Source organism: Castor canadensis, chromosome 15 (genome assembly GCF_047511655.1).
Source record: "Castor canadensis chromosome 15, mCasCan1.hap1v2, whole genome shotgun sequence".
In the NCBI taxonomy this organism is placed as follows: domain Eukaryota; kingdom Metazoa; phylum Chordata; class Mammalia; order Rodentia; family Castoridae; genus Castor; species Castor canadensis.
The window spans coordinates 846,263-862,131 of NC_133400.1; the positions used below are offsets into that span (position 1 = coordinate 846,263).

A 15,869-nucleotide genomic window follows, 5' to 3' on the forward strand; every position below is an offset into this window, starting at 1 on the left:
GCAGGCGGGGTAGAAGGAAGTTGTTGGAAAGTCAAGCCGGAATGGCACAAGGGAGGGGGGGCCGGCCGGCTGGGCAGATGGTTCCTGCTGGGGAAACAGTGGGCACAGCTGCAGGCCCCCGGCCCACTGCATTATCACAGAGACACAGCTGGCTGCCTCGCCCCGGCAGGCTGCAGGCCGCCCTCCCCACCGCAGTCCCACGTCACACAAGGCCCTGCTGCTTCCTTCCCGCCCCTCATCCAGGGCCACAGCCTCGGGCTGTAGGCAGCGAGCTAGAAGGGCCTGGAGCTTTCTCGGGGACAGAGGTCAGGGCTCCAAAATACCCCGGTCCTCCCTGCTTCTCCTCTACCCTCTAGACCCCAAGAGGTCAGGAAAGACTCTTCTGGGAGAGGCCAGCCCCACGTTGGCCCTGGAGGGCAGCTGCCTCATGCCCTTGCTCTGAGATCGAGGGCGGAGGCACCAAATCAGTCTCCTGCTTCACGTCCGGCTTCATGTCTCAGCCGTCCTCTGTTCTGCAGAACCGGACCCCAACATCAGGGCCCCGGGGTCCCAGGAAAGGTGGCCCAGGTAAGAGGCTAGGGCGGGGGAGGGGGAGGGGCCCAGGGCAGTCAGAGCAGGTGGTGGGAAGGTGACATCCTCAAGCTGCCGCCTGCCTAGCTTTGTTGACAGCATGGCCGTGTTGACCCACCTCAAATATCAACACCCACCCCAACAGGCAGCATCCTGCACAGCTGGGGCAGGTGGCCTGGTGAGGGCCTGGCAGGTGCCAAGCCTGCATCCTGGCCCCACCCAGAGGCAGATGCCTGGCCCAATGCAGGAGGGAGTGGGCTGTGCCTTCCTCAGTGAGGCTGCAGCTGGATGTTGTGGGCACCAGGCCTTCCTCCTCCTGGGCACCTCCAGGAGCAATGCCTTACCACAGTCTGTGTGAGGAGATAGAGGTCAGAGGAGCAGGCACTGCTTAGGGCCTGTGAGCAAATTATTCCTGGCAGGACAGTAAGGGAACTGAGTACCTTTACTTCCTGGGGGCTTCTGGCTCTAAGAAGGTCCAGCTTCCTCTGACATCTCCTGACCCCAGCCTACATGCTCCTGGGGCACTCAGAAGGCCCCATCACTGGATCTTAGAGGATCAGAGATGCAGGCGGGTGGCCCTCCCCAGCCCATGGTCACGTGGTCACACTCCAGAGAGCCTCTGGAGCCCACAGTCCTGAGTCCTGGGGTGCTCTTGCTGCTGCAGTCACATCCAGGGTCCAGCTGCCCCCCTGACTCATCTCCTGCCACCAGGGCCTGGTGTCCTGCTCTGCAGAGAGACCCTGACTCTGAGCAGGTCCCTATGGCAGAGTGAGGCTGGTCCCCCTCACCCTGCAGCTGGTGCAAGACCCCAAAAGTCAAACCTCTAGCGCTCTGGCCACCAACAGGTACCTCCCAAATTAAAATGCCTGATGTGCAAGGCCTGACCTCATGAGCCACATCTGTGTTATTATTGGCTTCTCCCAAGTGGAGTGACTCGGATGCCTGTGAGCAGGAGGCCTGGTGTGGACACCAGAGACCTCCTCTTCTCTAGGATGGTCCCTCACTGTACTGGGACCAACAACCCCTTCTGTCCCTTCCACCGTGGCCTCAGATAAGGTCCTTCTTCATCTGGACCTCAGTTTCCTCACATATCAGACCCTCAACTCTTGAGTGAATATGGTCATGGGTTCTTGACAGCCAGGAAAGGAGCCAGGAGGTGACTTTGGGTGTGTGAAGAGCGACTGTCGACTGTGTTATTTGGTTTGGTTGGGATTTTTTGGGTTTTTTTTTTTTTTTTGGCAGTTCTGGGGTTTGAACTCAGGGTCTCCCACTTGCTAGGCAAGTGTTCTACCACTTGAGCCATTCCACCAGCCCTGAAGCTGTGTTATTTGGAAGGTCAGGGACAAGAGATGGCCATGAACTCAGATGTGTGTGCAATTCATTGTAGCCAAGGTGTTGGTGGACTGGAGGTGCCCAGAGCAGATGGTCTGCATGCACTCTGATAGAACACCCAGCCCCCAAGTTTACCTTGTGCACCCAGGGACTTCCCAAAGGATGCCAGGGAGGGTTATCTTGGGGTCCTGAAATGCCAGAAAGCACCAACAGGGATACCATGGAGCCATGCTGGAGGGACAAAGGCCACTGACCAGACCCTGGGCCAGGACAGGCCTTGGGAAGCTCATCTCCACTGTGCAGTCCTCAGCCCCAAGAGTCTGTGAAAACCTAGGAGGCCAAAAATAAGTTAACTGTTCTTGAGAAGAACAGAGGTTTTAACTGAGAGGCCGGAGTCCCTCTCCCTGAAGAGCTGTGTGAATGCAGTGACCTGGGCCACTGTTCACATTTGGCAGCAGCGAGGGTGGGGCAGCAAGGGTGGGGACTGTGAGGGTGGATATTGGGGGCTGTGGATAGGGTGGACAGTACAGACGGGCCCCTTGCCCTGTCCAAGAGTCCTTGGTACGACCATACAGCTCCAGGTTAGTCAGAAGGGCAGCAGGCAGGCTTGTTGGAGCTTTCGTGGTCGTGGGTTTATCAACCACCTACTGTATGCACTTAGGATAGTGTGGGCACTGCCAGCTCAGGAGCTGAGCTGCCTCTCATGATCAAGGGTGGAAGGCACCAAGGACAGAGACTGAAATCTGCTCATAGATGCAGCAAATTTAGCCTGTCACTGAGGAGGCTGGGATGACGAACCAGGGCAGAAACTGAGTCAGGCTTGCTGGTATTGCTTTAGAAAGACAAGATGGGTCCAGGTGGCAGTTCTTAGTTTAAGTGCACCTGGGAGGTGGGAGGCAGGGAGTGATTCCTGCTGGAGGAGCCCACATAGACAGGCAGGGGACAGGTAGGGTCCTGCAGAGGGTGCCTGATCTACGGGTCTATGGTCAGAGTGACATTGAGCACTGGCTGTTCTCAGGCTGTCCCTCCCAGAGAATTACCTACTCAGTGCTGCTGTAACAAAGCACAGTTGCCCCCACATCTGCAGATCCCTCATCCACAGATTCAATCAGCCTGGAACAGGGTGAGTCACACCTGTAATTCCAGGCACACAGGAGACTTAAGTAGGAGGAATGTGGTCAGATGCCAGCCTCGGGCAAAAAAGATGAGACCCTATTTGGAAAATAACACAATCAATAGTGCTGGTGGCATGAGTCAAGTGTTAAAGAGTGAGGCCCTGAGTTCAAACTCTAGTCCTGCCAAAAACAAAAAAGAATTTGAAAAGCATCTGTACTGACGGTGTGTGGGTGGTTTGTAATGTGCTAGCACGAAACCACTGTGTAGCAGGAACTTGAGACCTGAGGATTTTGGTGTCCTCGGGGGGTCTTGGAATGGATCCTGTGCAGACACCAAGGGAGGGCTACCCCACGCTGGCAGCTTAACACGGTAGAGAGGAACTCTCCTATCCTGGAGGCCAGAGGTGTGAAATGCAGGTGTGGCAGGTCCATTCTGCTTCTTCCAGCTTCTGGTGGCTTTGGGCATTCTGGGGTGTCCTCTGACTTGTGGCTCCATCTGTGCGTGGCTCCCTCTTCTCTCCCAAAGCCCCCCCTCAGTCTCTCTTGCAAAGACACTGATTGCTGGGTCACCCTAGTCTAGGCAGCAGGATGAAGGGAGGGTGGTGCCAGAGGTCCAGTGTACACTTCTGTTGCCCCTTAGGCAAGGCTGGTTCTGCAGCCACCAACTGCAAGGAGGATGGAGGGAGTCCCCTGGGAAGCCATAGTGGACAAGGGCAGAGAAACTAGCCGTCACTTGTTACTTACCACAGGCTCCCTGGTACTCTGTGCTTACTGTGGGTTGACAGCTCCATCATGGACGCTGATGGACTCACACAGGGGACAGGTTCCTGTATCTGAGGTCACACCTCCCTGCAGTGAGGGGCTGGGGGGGCCATGGGAGTCCACAAAAGGGTGACAGTGACCTCTGACCAGCTGTAACAGTCCTTGTCTCTACCTCTGTCCTTCTGCTAGCTGGCTGCATGGTCTCTGAGGCTTGTATGTTGGGCTGGAGGCCTAGGGCTGCCCATCCCTGAGAGCTGGGCAATACCGCCATTGCAGAAAACGATACTGAGGTTCCCAGAGGCCCTTATAGGCTCTGCAGGCTGGACACAGGGGCAGATGGTCTGGGGTATGAGGATGAGGCTACTGTAAAACTAGACTGACCACTCAGCCCAGCACCAGGACAGGGGAGGAAGCCCCAGAGTCCTGTTGGATCTATGGGTCCTGACAGAAAGCCACAGCTCAAGGGTGTGTTGCAGACAGTGGACAGGTGTGAGGAACAGAGTGCAAAGGTCAGAGGCAGGGAAGGCAGAACCCCCAGTCTGAAGGTGGAGAGGAGGATAGATGTGACCATGAAGGAAGGCAGGACAAACACCGCGACCTCACTGCTCCCTCCTGCCATCTTCCTGGATGGTTCACAAGTCCACTAGACCACTCAGGTGACCTCCAGGGCCAGGTGAGGGGGAATGTCTCTGGTCTAAGTTCTAGTATGCTCCTCCCCCACCCCCTATCATCCCTGCCCTTTGAGCCTGTCCAGCAATGAGACCAATAGGTCTCTCCTCAGAAGATGGAGCTCACGGACAGGGCACAATCCAGGCCAGCTTCCTGGAGGAAGTGGTCCCATGGGGTGCAGTTCCAGGAGGCCACTCTTCAGACAAAGCCACTTTCAGTTTTCACCATGCGTGAGGAAGAAGGCGTGGTGTTCCCGGCCTTTAGGACACTCTCAAATCCGCAAGTGTGGTTGCCCAGGGAGGCAGGTGGGAAGAGAAGTCAAAGATGGACATGGGTCCAGTGCTCCTCTCAGAAGCATCCATCTCAGCCAGGCAGCAGGGGCAGGAGAGGAGAGAATAGGGACTGCTCCCAGGCCACCCACCTGCCCCAAGGGAGTTGTGTGGACTCCCAGTGGTTTCTATCATGGTTACAGAGTGGGAGCTGATAAAATTCTCATCATTGATGCATGAATGCATGTCTGAATGCATGTCTTCTCAGCCCAGGGCAGCCACTTGGAGGGGGCAAAGACAACACTGAGGGCTGCCCAGGACAGAGGGTGGCCCCTGCAGCTCTCAGGTGCGCAGAGTTGCTCTGCGGTGTGGCTTCTGGAAGAGTAATCTGATGGAAACAGGTCGGATCGCACACCATGTGTCATGCTCAGGGCTTCCCCTCTCATACAGAGCAAAACCCAAGTTCCCCCAGGGTTCCTGGCCCTGACTTTCCAGCCCATCCGCTCTGTCTTCCCTCTGACCACTCAACCCCTCTCTTCTCTGCAGCCCCCACCACCTAGCTACTCTGCAAACACCCCACGGCCTTTGCCTGTGCTGTTCTGTCTCTGTGGACCCCGTCCTTCCCTTGCCTCTCTCCAGTATGCTCAGGCCCCCTTGTGAGCATGGCCGCCCTCCCAGCCAGTCCTTTCTTGCCTGTGTTTTGCTCTGCTCAGCTATGATTCCACTCGAAAAGCCTGATGTTTCCCGAGCTCACGGATTGCCTATCTTCTGTCTCCCCAGCTCAAGTGTGGCTCCGTGAGCTGGGGTCCTCGGGTGCCTTGCTCTCAATACCCAGAATGGGGCTGGCTCAGCAGCACCCAATGCTTGATGAGAAAGGATTCGACCCTGCCACCATGTTCTCCTGTGAAGACAGGGCAGGGACTACGGGATAGTCAAGGGATTCTCTACGTTCTAGATCTGCTCTTTCAGCCACAGTCAGAGAAGGGGCCAAGCCCGGAGATAGGGAAGGATTTGCCAGCATCACACAGTAAGCAGGACAGGCCCTGGGTTGGGCCACGGCCCTGGCCTCCAGTCCTGGGGCCCTGACATCCCTCCCACCAGCTTCCTGTCAGGCCTCAGGTCCTGGGGGAAGGCACAGAGCCTAGTCTAGAGGGAACCAGAGCCCCACGTGGGGAATCCCTGATGGGTGCTGGGTGTCCAAGCCTCCTGACCGCAGAGGGGTCTGTGCTAGTCCGGGGATACCATACCCAGCACTGGCCTAGAGTCCCTGGCCCTGTGACCCTGAGAGGCTGTCTGTGGTCTGGGTCTCTAGGCAGGAGGTCTGGGTCAGAGGACAGCTGAAGGTTCTGTCTGTAGAGAGGTGCAGCTGGTACAAGCCCACTCGGCATGTGGAGGACTGTGGGTGTCCCCAAGGTGCAGGGCAGACAGATGTCATCATGGTGGGCAGATGTCATCAGGGGCCACACACTGCAGCCTTGTCTTCCACAACACAGGACAAAGGCAAGGGCAGTGGGGCTCTCAGGCTGGGGGATGCTGAGACTGCCCAAGTCCCTTCTTCTGTGTCCACCTCTGGCCCACAGCCTGGCAAGGTCATTGTCAAGTGATCCTGAATTAGGGCCAGTGCAGAGCCTGGAGTTAGGCCCAACTGAGCAGGAGTCCAACCTCTCTCAAAGGCTTCAGCTTCCTCCCAGGCAGAGGGACAAGGACACATCAGCACCTTCCAGCCAAAGGGTGTCTCTCCAGGAACTGGGCTCCCCTATAGCCAGAGGGCAGTCCTGGGCAGCAATGACCCAGGGAATAGTCACCTCTTGAAGGTACAAGAACCATATTGACTTAAATTCAAGATGCCACATCTGGTCCTCAGTATGCCCATCTTCTGTCCCCATGTCCTGTATGGGGGGGGGGCACAGTGAGTGCACCTTGGGCCGCCACCCACTCACGCTGTACCCTCCTAGGTTTAGTGTCTGGAGGGCTGTCGTCAGTCCCTCGTGGTACAGACACCATTTGGGGCAACTAAGCAGCACAGATCTCCCAAGAATGGCCTCAGTCTGCCTCAGGACACAGAGCCAGTGGGAGGGGACAGACCCCAGTGCCAGGTCTGAGCACAGCTGGGCCCCACTCTGCCCAAACCTCCCATGGTTTTCTCAAGAATGCAGGCCCAGGGCCCTGGAGGAATTGGCAATCCTAGGTTCCCTCAAGACAGTCTGCAACAGCACGTCCCCAACAGCCCTTCAGAACCATTGCTGGCATGAGCAGTGAAGGACACAGGAAGGCCAGGCAGCCTGCCCAGGCTGTATAGCAAGTCCTGGCACAGGGCAGGGTGGCCCCAGGGCCCCCCCTTCAAGTGGGAATTTGAACTCAGGAACTTATAGCCTGAGCTGAGCCTGCTCTCCGCCCTAGTCTCCACCCAGCCCTGAAGTTCACACTTGTCTATCCTGAGCTCCTTTATTTGCTGAGAGATCCTGGGCTGGATTTCCAAGTGTGGCCTCCCCCTTCTTCCTGAGAGACAGCTCCTGATATGAGGGGATAGGAGCTCACTGCCCTGAGGGAAGAAGTATGAGGAGGTCAGCCAGCTGAAGTCAGAGCAGGGCTCAGCTGACTCGGAGCCCCTCAAAGTCAGGTTCATACTAATGACAAGGCCCGTGTCTGTGGTACCTTGGGCCCCCAACCCTCACCAAGTCCGAAAGGGGCAGCCGGGAGGGTCTGTGTTCTGGCTTGGTCAGCTTCCTTGTCTATGAAGGGCAGTGGGCGGGACCAGACTGGAGATGGAAACTGGCTTCATTGCCTGCCCTCAACCTGTCTGAAATGGATAACGATGAGGTGGGGGTGAGGCTGGATGAGGAAAGGGCCCCTGACACAGCACCCGGGCACCTCGTCCCTGGCCTCATCCCTCTGTATGGATCTGGATCCTGAACTCCGTGCTGCTCCTGTCAACAGAGGTCCGGAGGGGCCTATGTGGGCCCCAACTGGCCAGAGGAACTGGGAATTCACCCCACCCTGCAGGCTGCGGAGCTTCCTCCTCTGTCCAATTTGGGGTGCATTCTGAGTGTCCGGAAAGCCCCGGCTCTCAGACTGTGGGGAGAAGGGACTGCAGCTGTGTCCACACAGCTCTGGCTCCAGCCTCCAGCCTGGTGCTTCTGAATCCCTGGGCCCATGGGCACAGACAGCTTTTTGGGGTTCCTCAGAAGTGGCTCCTCCACACTCACTGGGGCCAGAGCTGCTGAGGAGCCACCCACTGTTCTGTCACCCTAGGAAGAGGAAAGGTCAGGTTCCTACACTCTTTTGCAGGGCATGGAGCCTGACAGCCCTGCAGACCCTGGAACCTGTGGTCATACACTCTCAAGTCTAGGCTTCCCCTGTGACCCTGCGTGTCCCTGTCCACCCTGTTCATTGGCCATACGCCTCCCCTGGCCCAGGCACATTGTTCAGTGGCAGCGAGAATGGAGGAAGCCCTCTTGGAGGGCCTCGCTGATCCTACACTCAATCTATCTTCCAGTGTTGTCTCCAAGTCCTTCAGCCCAGACAGACTGACAGACATGCAACCATCTGTCAGAGCTCGTTCCCACCCTCCAACACCACAGCATTTTCCAGACCAAGGGCAGGGGCCACACATTCTGAAAGTGGCAGCAGGGGGCAGAGACGCAAACCTTATCTCTCTCCTGCTCCCCCCTCCCCTGCCCCCCTGGCCCAGATCCTCATGAAGGCCAGCTACTGACTAGAGGCTAAACTTGGCCCTGACCCCTCTGCCAAGAGGTTCTTCCTGGGCCCCTCAGCTGGTGTTTCCTGGTTTCACTGCAAGGGGCCGTCCCCCCACCTCCCAGGGGCTCTCCAGGCAAGGGCTGCTGCCCAGGACAGACAGCAGTGAGTACAAGGGAGATGGAGCGACGCTTCCTGTCAGAAACTAAAACTGCCAGGTGTGCCTTCCCTCCAGAGGCAGCTGCTGCAGCCCTCAGCCACCAGCCTTCCCTGCTGCCTGGCCCTGCAGACACCTGCTGTCCACCCTGCTTCACCTCTCACCACAGCATAGTCACTCCTGTCTCAGTGTGGCCAGGGAGGTCTCTGCTCACAAGTCTGTGGCCTTGAGGGGCTTCTGAGCCCTGGGAGGTGGCTGTTGACTCATGAAACACAGAATTTTTAAGTCCTGAAGATACCGTCATCATTTTAAAATTGAATACATGTGACAAGAACAACATTTCAGATAGGTGGGATTCAACCTGACACAGTGTTAACCTCAATTTCACCAGCTTCCTTTTCCTCCCTGACTCTGGCTGCTGCACACATGGCTGGCATCAAGCTTGTCTTAGAGCTGCTCTGAGTCAGGCATGGTTACTGAGTGAAAGGGCATCTGAACAGGAGGGGACTTTTCTGAGCATCTGAGCCTTGACTAATACCTTTGCCTCAGCCTCTGTCTCTGTGGCTGGTCTTTAAGTCTGAAATAATTCAAACACACCAGAAAAGCTAACAGGGTTGGCATGTTGCACCTTCATGCGGCAGCTTCTCTGCCTTCCCTGCTTCATGAAAATAAGCTGAAGACAGATCAAGGTGCCCCCATCTGAGAAGGCAAACTTGGGTCAGGAGCTCGGGGACCCAGGCTAGACACTCAGTGGGGTCTCGGCTGAGCTGCTCAACTCCCTGCCCTTACTCTTACCCTGTCTGTTTCCTCATCTGTAAAATGGGGACAGTGACAAGCTTGCAGGACCATGAAAACCAAACAGCACTCAGAGCCATCCAGGCATGGGAACCATCCAAGGCTCCTTTTCCTCCATCTTTATCCCTCCCAGGCACTGTTACTTAGTTTTAAATTGTTGCATAAAATGTATCACACCTGTTACAAGGTCTGCTGCTGGTCTTCTCTCTTGTTCCTTTGTGCCCCCTTGCTTTTCTCCAAAGAGAGGACAAGAACAAACACGAGCTCCACATCTTGGCCTTTGGGAAAGGCAGTGATTCAAGTCCAGCCACCATGGCCTCTGCCTCCTCAGGGAAGGGGGAGGATGGTCTCCAGAGGCAGTAATGGGAAAGCACAGGGTGTGACCATCTGTGTGGCTCCACAAGCCAAAGCAGGGTTGGAGTGTGAGGTCCCAAGGCAAGGCATCTCCTCCCAGCTCATGTTAGGGAAGGACCTTCGTTCTGTCCAAGTGTCCAGCCATGGCGCTCAGTGATTCTGCAGGCTTTAGTGCTGTCACTTCTGGAGCAGTTCCCTATACGTTCAGGAGAGGAAGGCCGAGCTCTGGGACAAGGGCTCCACTGCAGAGCCCAATCCTTATCAAATGTGGACTCAGGGACACCCAGGTGGGGCAAGGGTGGGCATGGATGGACGTGAGACTGTGCTCAGCCTGTGGGAGAGAGACTGGTCTGTGGATGCAAGATCTCTCCCTGGGCTCTGCACTCTGGTGGGTGCTCACGGCTGTCCCCTCAACCCCTAGCCCAGGTCATGGTGACCCTTCTAGCAAGAGCTAGCTGGCACGTCTGGAGTCTGTCCCTGGAGCTGGCAGAACTTGGTGAAGGTTCATCTCAGGGAGACTGAGGTGTGACTCATTGTGGAAAGTCCTGGAATTGTGCAGGCCAGTGAGCACAAGTTCTCCCGAGCACCAGGGAAAGTCCGTCTTGCTCTGAGTGGCAGGTGGGAGTCACCTTGGCCACTCCTTGAAGGCAGAAGGAAGAAGCAGGGCTGCTGTCCCCAGCCCTGTGGGAAGCCCAAGGGGAATTCTGATCTGCTCACTCCTGGACTCTCTGCCCCCCACCCCGGCGGCTGCTGGGCCCCAGCCTCTCCCTCCACACAGCCTGTGATCCGCGGTGGTCAATGGGGGAGGGATGTGCTCCGTGCTGCACGTTAGAACCCATGTGAGAAGCCAGTGGATCGGCAGTGCTTTTCAAACATTTTCTTGCTTCCTCCCTAAAATTATTCTGGAAAACCAAGTCCCCCGGTAAGGTGAGATCTATTGCAAAATGGCCTTGCTCAGCTTGGACACACGCAGACCTTGGCTGCCTCTCTTTTGGTAGATGACAGTGGCCCCATGTCCAGGGGAGGTGACAGTTAACTGTACCCTACAACCTCATCACTGGATCATGAGGACCAGCATCATAGCAGCCCAAATGCAGATATGCATGAGATGTGCATTGGCAGGTGTAGCTGGTATGACGATGCTGAGAAGGTCACATTCAGACCCTCTGGTCAGCACTGTGCAAGTGTCCTTCTGAGCCACGGGCTGGACGTGATGTCTTGGCAAGGGTGTCTAATGCAGGATGGATGGATGAATGATAGATACATGGGTGGATGGAAGCGGATGGATGGGCGGATGAATGGATGGATGATAGATATATGGATGGATGGATGGATGGGCGGATGTGGATAGATGGGTGGATGGGTGAACGGACGGATGGGTAATGGATACATGAATGGATAGTGACTGGATGGATGGATGGATGGTAGATGAATGAGTGGATGGATCGTGGATAGGTTGTGGATGACGGATAAATGGATGTGTAAATGAGCAGAAAAAGAAGTAAGAAAATAGGATGGCAGGTAGGAAGGAGAGGACAGGGTATACCTTTCTTTAAGTTAAAAGTATAATTTTATACAAATAAGCATGTGTCAAAGCTGTGTTCCCCTCATTGTGGGGCCCAGCAGGATGGCAATGGTGAAGTGAGGTTGGGGAGGAAGATTGGGAAGGGAGAGAAGAGTGCCAAGCCCCAAACCCAGTGTTTGTCAGGACAACCTGGAAGTTGGGGGTCCCACACTTGAATCCCACCAAGCTGTCTTACCTAGGAGCCCTGGAACAACGTGAGCGCCCCCCCCCCCCCCCCCCCCCGCTTAATCCTACTGTAGACTCAGGGTTAGTTACCTTGCCTCCTGCCTGGGGCAGGGCTGTGGGCTTAGAACGTTCTCTGTCAGGTCTTCACCAGAGGACAGGGCCTTTCTTCTTTCTGAGAGCACCACTGGGAGCCATGGGTCCCCACATCACAGCTGAACCCCATCCCCCATTGAGGAGTGGAAACTCAGAGAGACGAGCAGGTGTGGCTGGATGGGCTGGGACCTGGTCCTCCCACCTCCCTGTCCACTCTCGGTCACTCTGGAACTCAGCAGGAGGGTGGCAACACAGAATCCTTTCCTGCGGGGCCTGATGTTGCCCTGTCCACTCCACTGCCCGCACATGGTGGCTGCTCACTGAGGGAGTGGCTGAGCTGGTGGAAGCCAATCCCCCATTAAAAATCTTCTATTTGTTTTGGGGTGTGTGGGGGATTAGAATTCAGAACCTCTCACTTCCTAGGCAGGTGTTCTACCACACCCCCAGTCCTTTTTGCTTTAGTTGTTTTTCAGATAGGGTCTTGCATTTTTGCCCAGGTTGGCCTCCTAACTATGCCTTTAATGACATTGAGACCATAGATGCATCACCATGCCATTTGTTTGTTGAAATGAGGTCTTATAAACTTTTGCCTGGGGTTGGCCGTGAACTCTGCCTCCTGAATAGCCGGGATTATAGGCATGAGCCACCACACCTGGCTGTTTTTGTTCTTTGAGACAGGGTCTTGCTATGTAGCCCAGGCTAGCTTCAAACTCATGATCCTTCTGCCTCAGCCTCTGGAGTGCTGGGAGTACCGCCATGCCTGGAGGATGCCCGGGAATTTGTGCACAGGGATCTGTTTCATCCTCCACCTTGCTACCATCCTCTGTCTGCTTCTTCCAAACCCTCTCCTGCCCCCCAGCAAAACTTCTCCTTTCCTTCCCGGAGCAGTTCCCCTTCTGGGGCAACCACACCACCCTCAGCTTCTCCCACAGAGTTTCAGGCCCCACCACAGTTATTTTAAGTCCCCTGGCCACGCCTGGAGCCCTTCCTCTGCAGAGCTGTGCACATGGGAGCAGCTGCCCTGTCCTGAGGAGGCTGTAACCTCTGATCCTGTAAGCCAGTGGAGATCCAGCCATGTAGAGTTGCCTCCATGCAGGTCCACTTGGCTTTGAATTTGCATCTTGGAGCTACAACTCACATGGTGCACAAGTTACCACTCAGAGCGAACATGTCAGCGGCACTCAGTACATTTAGTCAAGCAACCCTTGGTACTAACTAATCTTAGAATATTTGCATTACACCAAAGGAGCCCTGTTCCCATGACGTCACTCTCTGACACCCACCCCAGCCCCTGGCACCATGAACCCACTCTCTGTCTCTGTGGGTTTGCCTGTTCTGGACATTTCATGTCAATGGACTCACACAATATGGAGCTTCCTGTGGCTGCCTTCTTTCACTCAGCATCATCTTTTCAGGGTCCATCCATTGTGTAGTGAGTCAGTGCTTCATTCCTGAACAGGATTTAGTCCTGTGAACTGTGCCTGCTTTTGACTTTATCTGTGCTCAATTGACAGTCTGGCAAGAACCCAGCCCCACCCCCTACAAGCTGCATCTTTTTCTCTCTGGGCCTCAGTTTCCTAGATGTGCAGACAGACAAGGAGAACAGCTAACAGGGCAGGTGGGAGGCTTTAGCGAGGGGACATGGGTGCAATGCCTCATGAGGTGGGAAACAACACTTCTGGCTGTCACCTTTGTCCTCATTCTCCCTGGACAAAAAGGGGCATCGCTGTCCCCGAGCAGGCTCTGATGGGGTTCGCACTTCATAAATGGTGCTGTTGTTCCTCGATGGATCCCAGGTCCGACAGGATTGGACGAATGCACCACCACCTGGGGACACAGCCTTGAAAGGCCTTAGCAACACATAGAACGCCATTCGGGGTAGAAGAGTTTCTGGAGCAGGTTCTGACCAGGAGTCTACAGGGATGGCCACTGGGTCTGCAGACCTGTGACTTGGAGCCCTCTGTGTTGTTTGGAGAGAAGGAACATTCCTGCACCTTCTATAGATTTCCAGGGGTAGGTCTGTGGGGGAGGGGTGAGCACATGCCATGAGTCCCCAGGTGATTCTGACAGGCAGCTGTCATGGGCATCACCACTGTGGCCTCTGCCTCCAGGGATATTTCTGTTCTGGGGAGAGGAGGACAAGCATACAGGGTGCCCAGGCCTCAGATTTGGGGATGGGCTGTGTGTTGCATGGTTCCAGGTTCAGGGCCCCTGCCTGAGGTGTAGCAAGAAACTCAAGAGTGAAGGGAGCCAGAGCCCCAGGAGGACAGGGCTTGTCCACTACTATCGGCCTTCAGAGCCTGCGGGATGCTAGCCAGGAGCAGGCTCAGAGTAGGGTTGGGCAGCGAAGTCAGGGAGGTGGCAGAGCAAGGATAAGCTGTTGGCAGGGTCAGGAGGCCCCTAGATCCCCTCACAGCAGGGGAAAAAGCCCCTTAGCTGCTTGCTCCTGATAGCCACCTCGGTCTCCCCTGAGGCTGTCAGTCAACAATGGTACCAGGCCAACTTCTCACCCTCAGCCTGGTGAGCAGCTGCAGATCACAGAAGACAGAGCCAGGCATTCCAGCCCATCATCTTGCATGGGGTTGTGTGACTACCTACGAACTCCATCCGTGCCTCAGTGTCCCCTGCTGCTAAATAGGAGCAGTTATTGTCCCTGTCCCACAGAACTAAATAGGATATGACAAATGACCTATGGAGACTGCCTTCTTCCATCTCTGCCCTCTGGCAAGAATAGAACCAATGCTGTGGTTGGGGGAGGTCCCTGGAGTCAGTGAAAGAACAGAGCCCTAAAGCCTTAGGGACAGGCTGGGGCAAGATGGCTGAAGCCCTCTCCCACCCTGCTGTGGTTGGGAAGCTCTGCTTAGGCAGGGTTTTGCTGGAATGAGGGTCTTCACCCTTGCCCAAGCAGGCTACCAGCAAGACCTGGATTCTGGATTTTCTATAAGAACTTCTATTTGACCTTCAGGGGCTGAGACCAGCCTAGGGAAGCTGCAGAGCCTCTGGCAGCTGCCTTCCCCCACTCTCTGATGTCCTCCCAGAGTCCCTTCCCATATTCCCAGGGGACAGGGCACTGTGGCCTGGTCAGGAAGCAGCAGTTATGGTTAGCAGGGCTGTGTGCTCAACCTGGGGGAAGGCAGGGGAGACTGTCCTGTTGGAGTCATTCTGATAGGTGAGCCATTATGGTGTGGGGAGTCCTGACATGGGAGGTGGGGGTATTGGGGTTGGTGGCTGGATAGGGGTCTTCAGAGGAGGGACTGGAGGTCCTGGAGCAAGAGGTCACTGAGAGTAGCCCCTGAAAATGGCGAGACCACACTCAGGCAAGTCCAAGGAGTGTTGCACACATAGTCACGAACCAACAGGACTGTAGGCAGAACATGAAGAGGTACCTTTGGGGGCCATGCCGACTGTCCAGAAGTGCTGGAGGTGGTATGGAGGGAAGCAGGCAGTGGGCAACTGGCTGGCCCTGAGGGCAAGTGTGGAAACAAAGAAGCAAGTGGAGTGGCCCCTCTTCCCCCAGCTTCTCAGCTCTGCTAATGGTTCCTGCTCAGCCTAGACCACCAACCAGCACCTACCCAACAGGTAGGTGCCACCAGCAGTCCCAGTGCAGTCCCCAAACTTAGCATCCCAGGCTGCACCTCTTGCCCCCAGGACATGTGAACAATCCAGCTCTGGGACCAGGACAGTGTAGCCATGGCCATGGCGCCCGCTATGACCAAGGCAGCTCTGTTCCCAGAAGGAAAAGACTGTCCCTCCCCTCTGGTGTCTTCAGCACGCTGCTCAGAGCCAGTCTCTTCAAGCCCACCTCCCATGTCCATGAGAAGAAAGTGCAGGACCCAGGCAGATGCTTCAGGTGGAGCTGAACCCTGGCCAAGCAAGGGAGAGGAGCCTGCCCCTCAGGGAAACTCAGAGACTGTGTGATTAAGATTCATGGAATGTAGTCAGGAAAACAAACCCAAATGTTTATTTTCCCAGGGGTAAATTACGACTTCAATAGACAGAAATTATAGTCCTGGGCCCTGAATAGCAATGAAAGGCACTTCACCATCCTCTGGTCACACAGCCTCAGAACAGAGACATCTCATCTCCTTCAGACTCTCCCTGCTGCCCCAAGTCAGCTCCCAGCCCAGTCACACCTTGCTGCCACATTTCCTTCATGCCTGCTGGACACAATTTCCAGGTCTGTGACTTCTCTGTACGGATGGACACTGGAGCCCTAGTTCAGCTCTCCACATACACACACAATCACTGACCAGCTGCTGACATCAGACCTTCAGCACTGACCCAGGGCCCAGCACTCCCGAAGGCAC

At 55.7% G+C, this 15,869-nt stretch overlaps 1 protein-coding gene across 4 annotated transcripts in view; it reads left to right on the forward strand.

Annotated features, from left to right (window-relative positions):
- The first annotated feature begins 251 nt into the window (after positions 1–251).
- The window catches only part of Cbfa2t3 (CBFA2/RUNX1 partner transcriptional co-repressor 3), an 84,509-nt gene continuing 68,891 nt past the window's right edge, over positions 252–15,869 (forward strand). For all 4 annotated transcript variants that reach the window (XR_012441850.1, XM_074055474.1, XM_020173558.2 and 1 more), the window contains exon 1: positions 252–567. Coding sequence is in view for 3 of the 4 variants with exons in the window: in XM_074055474.1 (XP_073911575.1) it covers positions 492–567 (76 nt within the window). In the remaining variant the exon portion in view is untranslated. The remainder of the gene's footprint in view (positions 568–15,869) is intronic.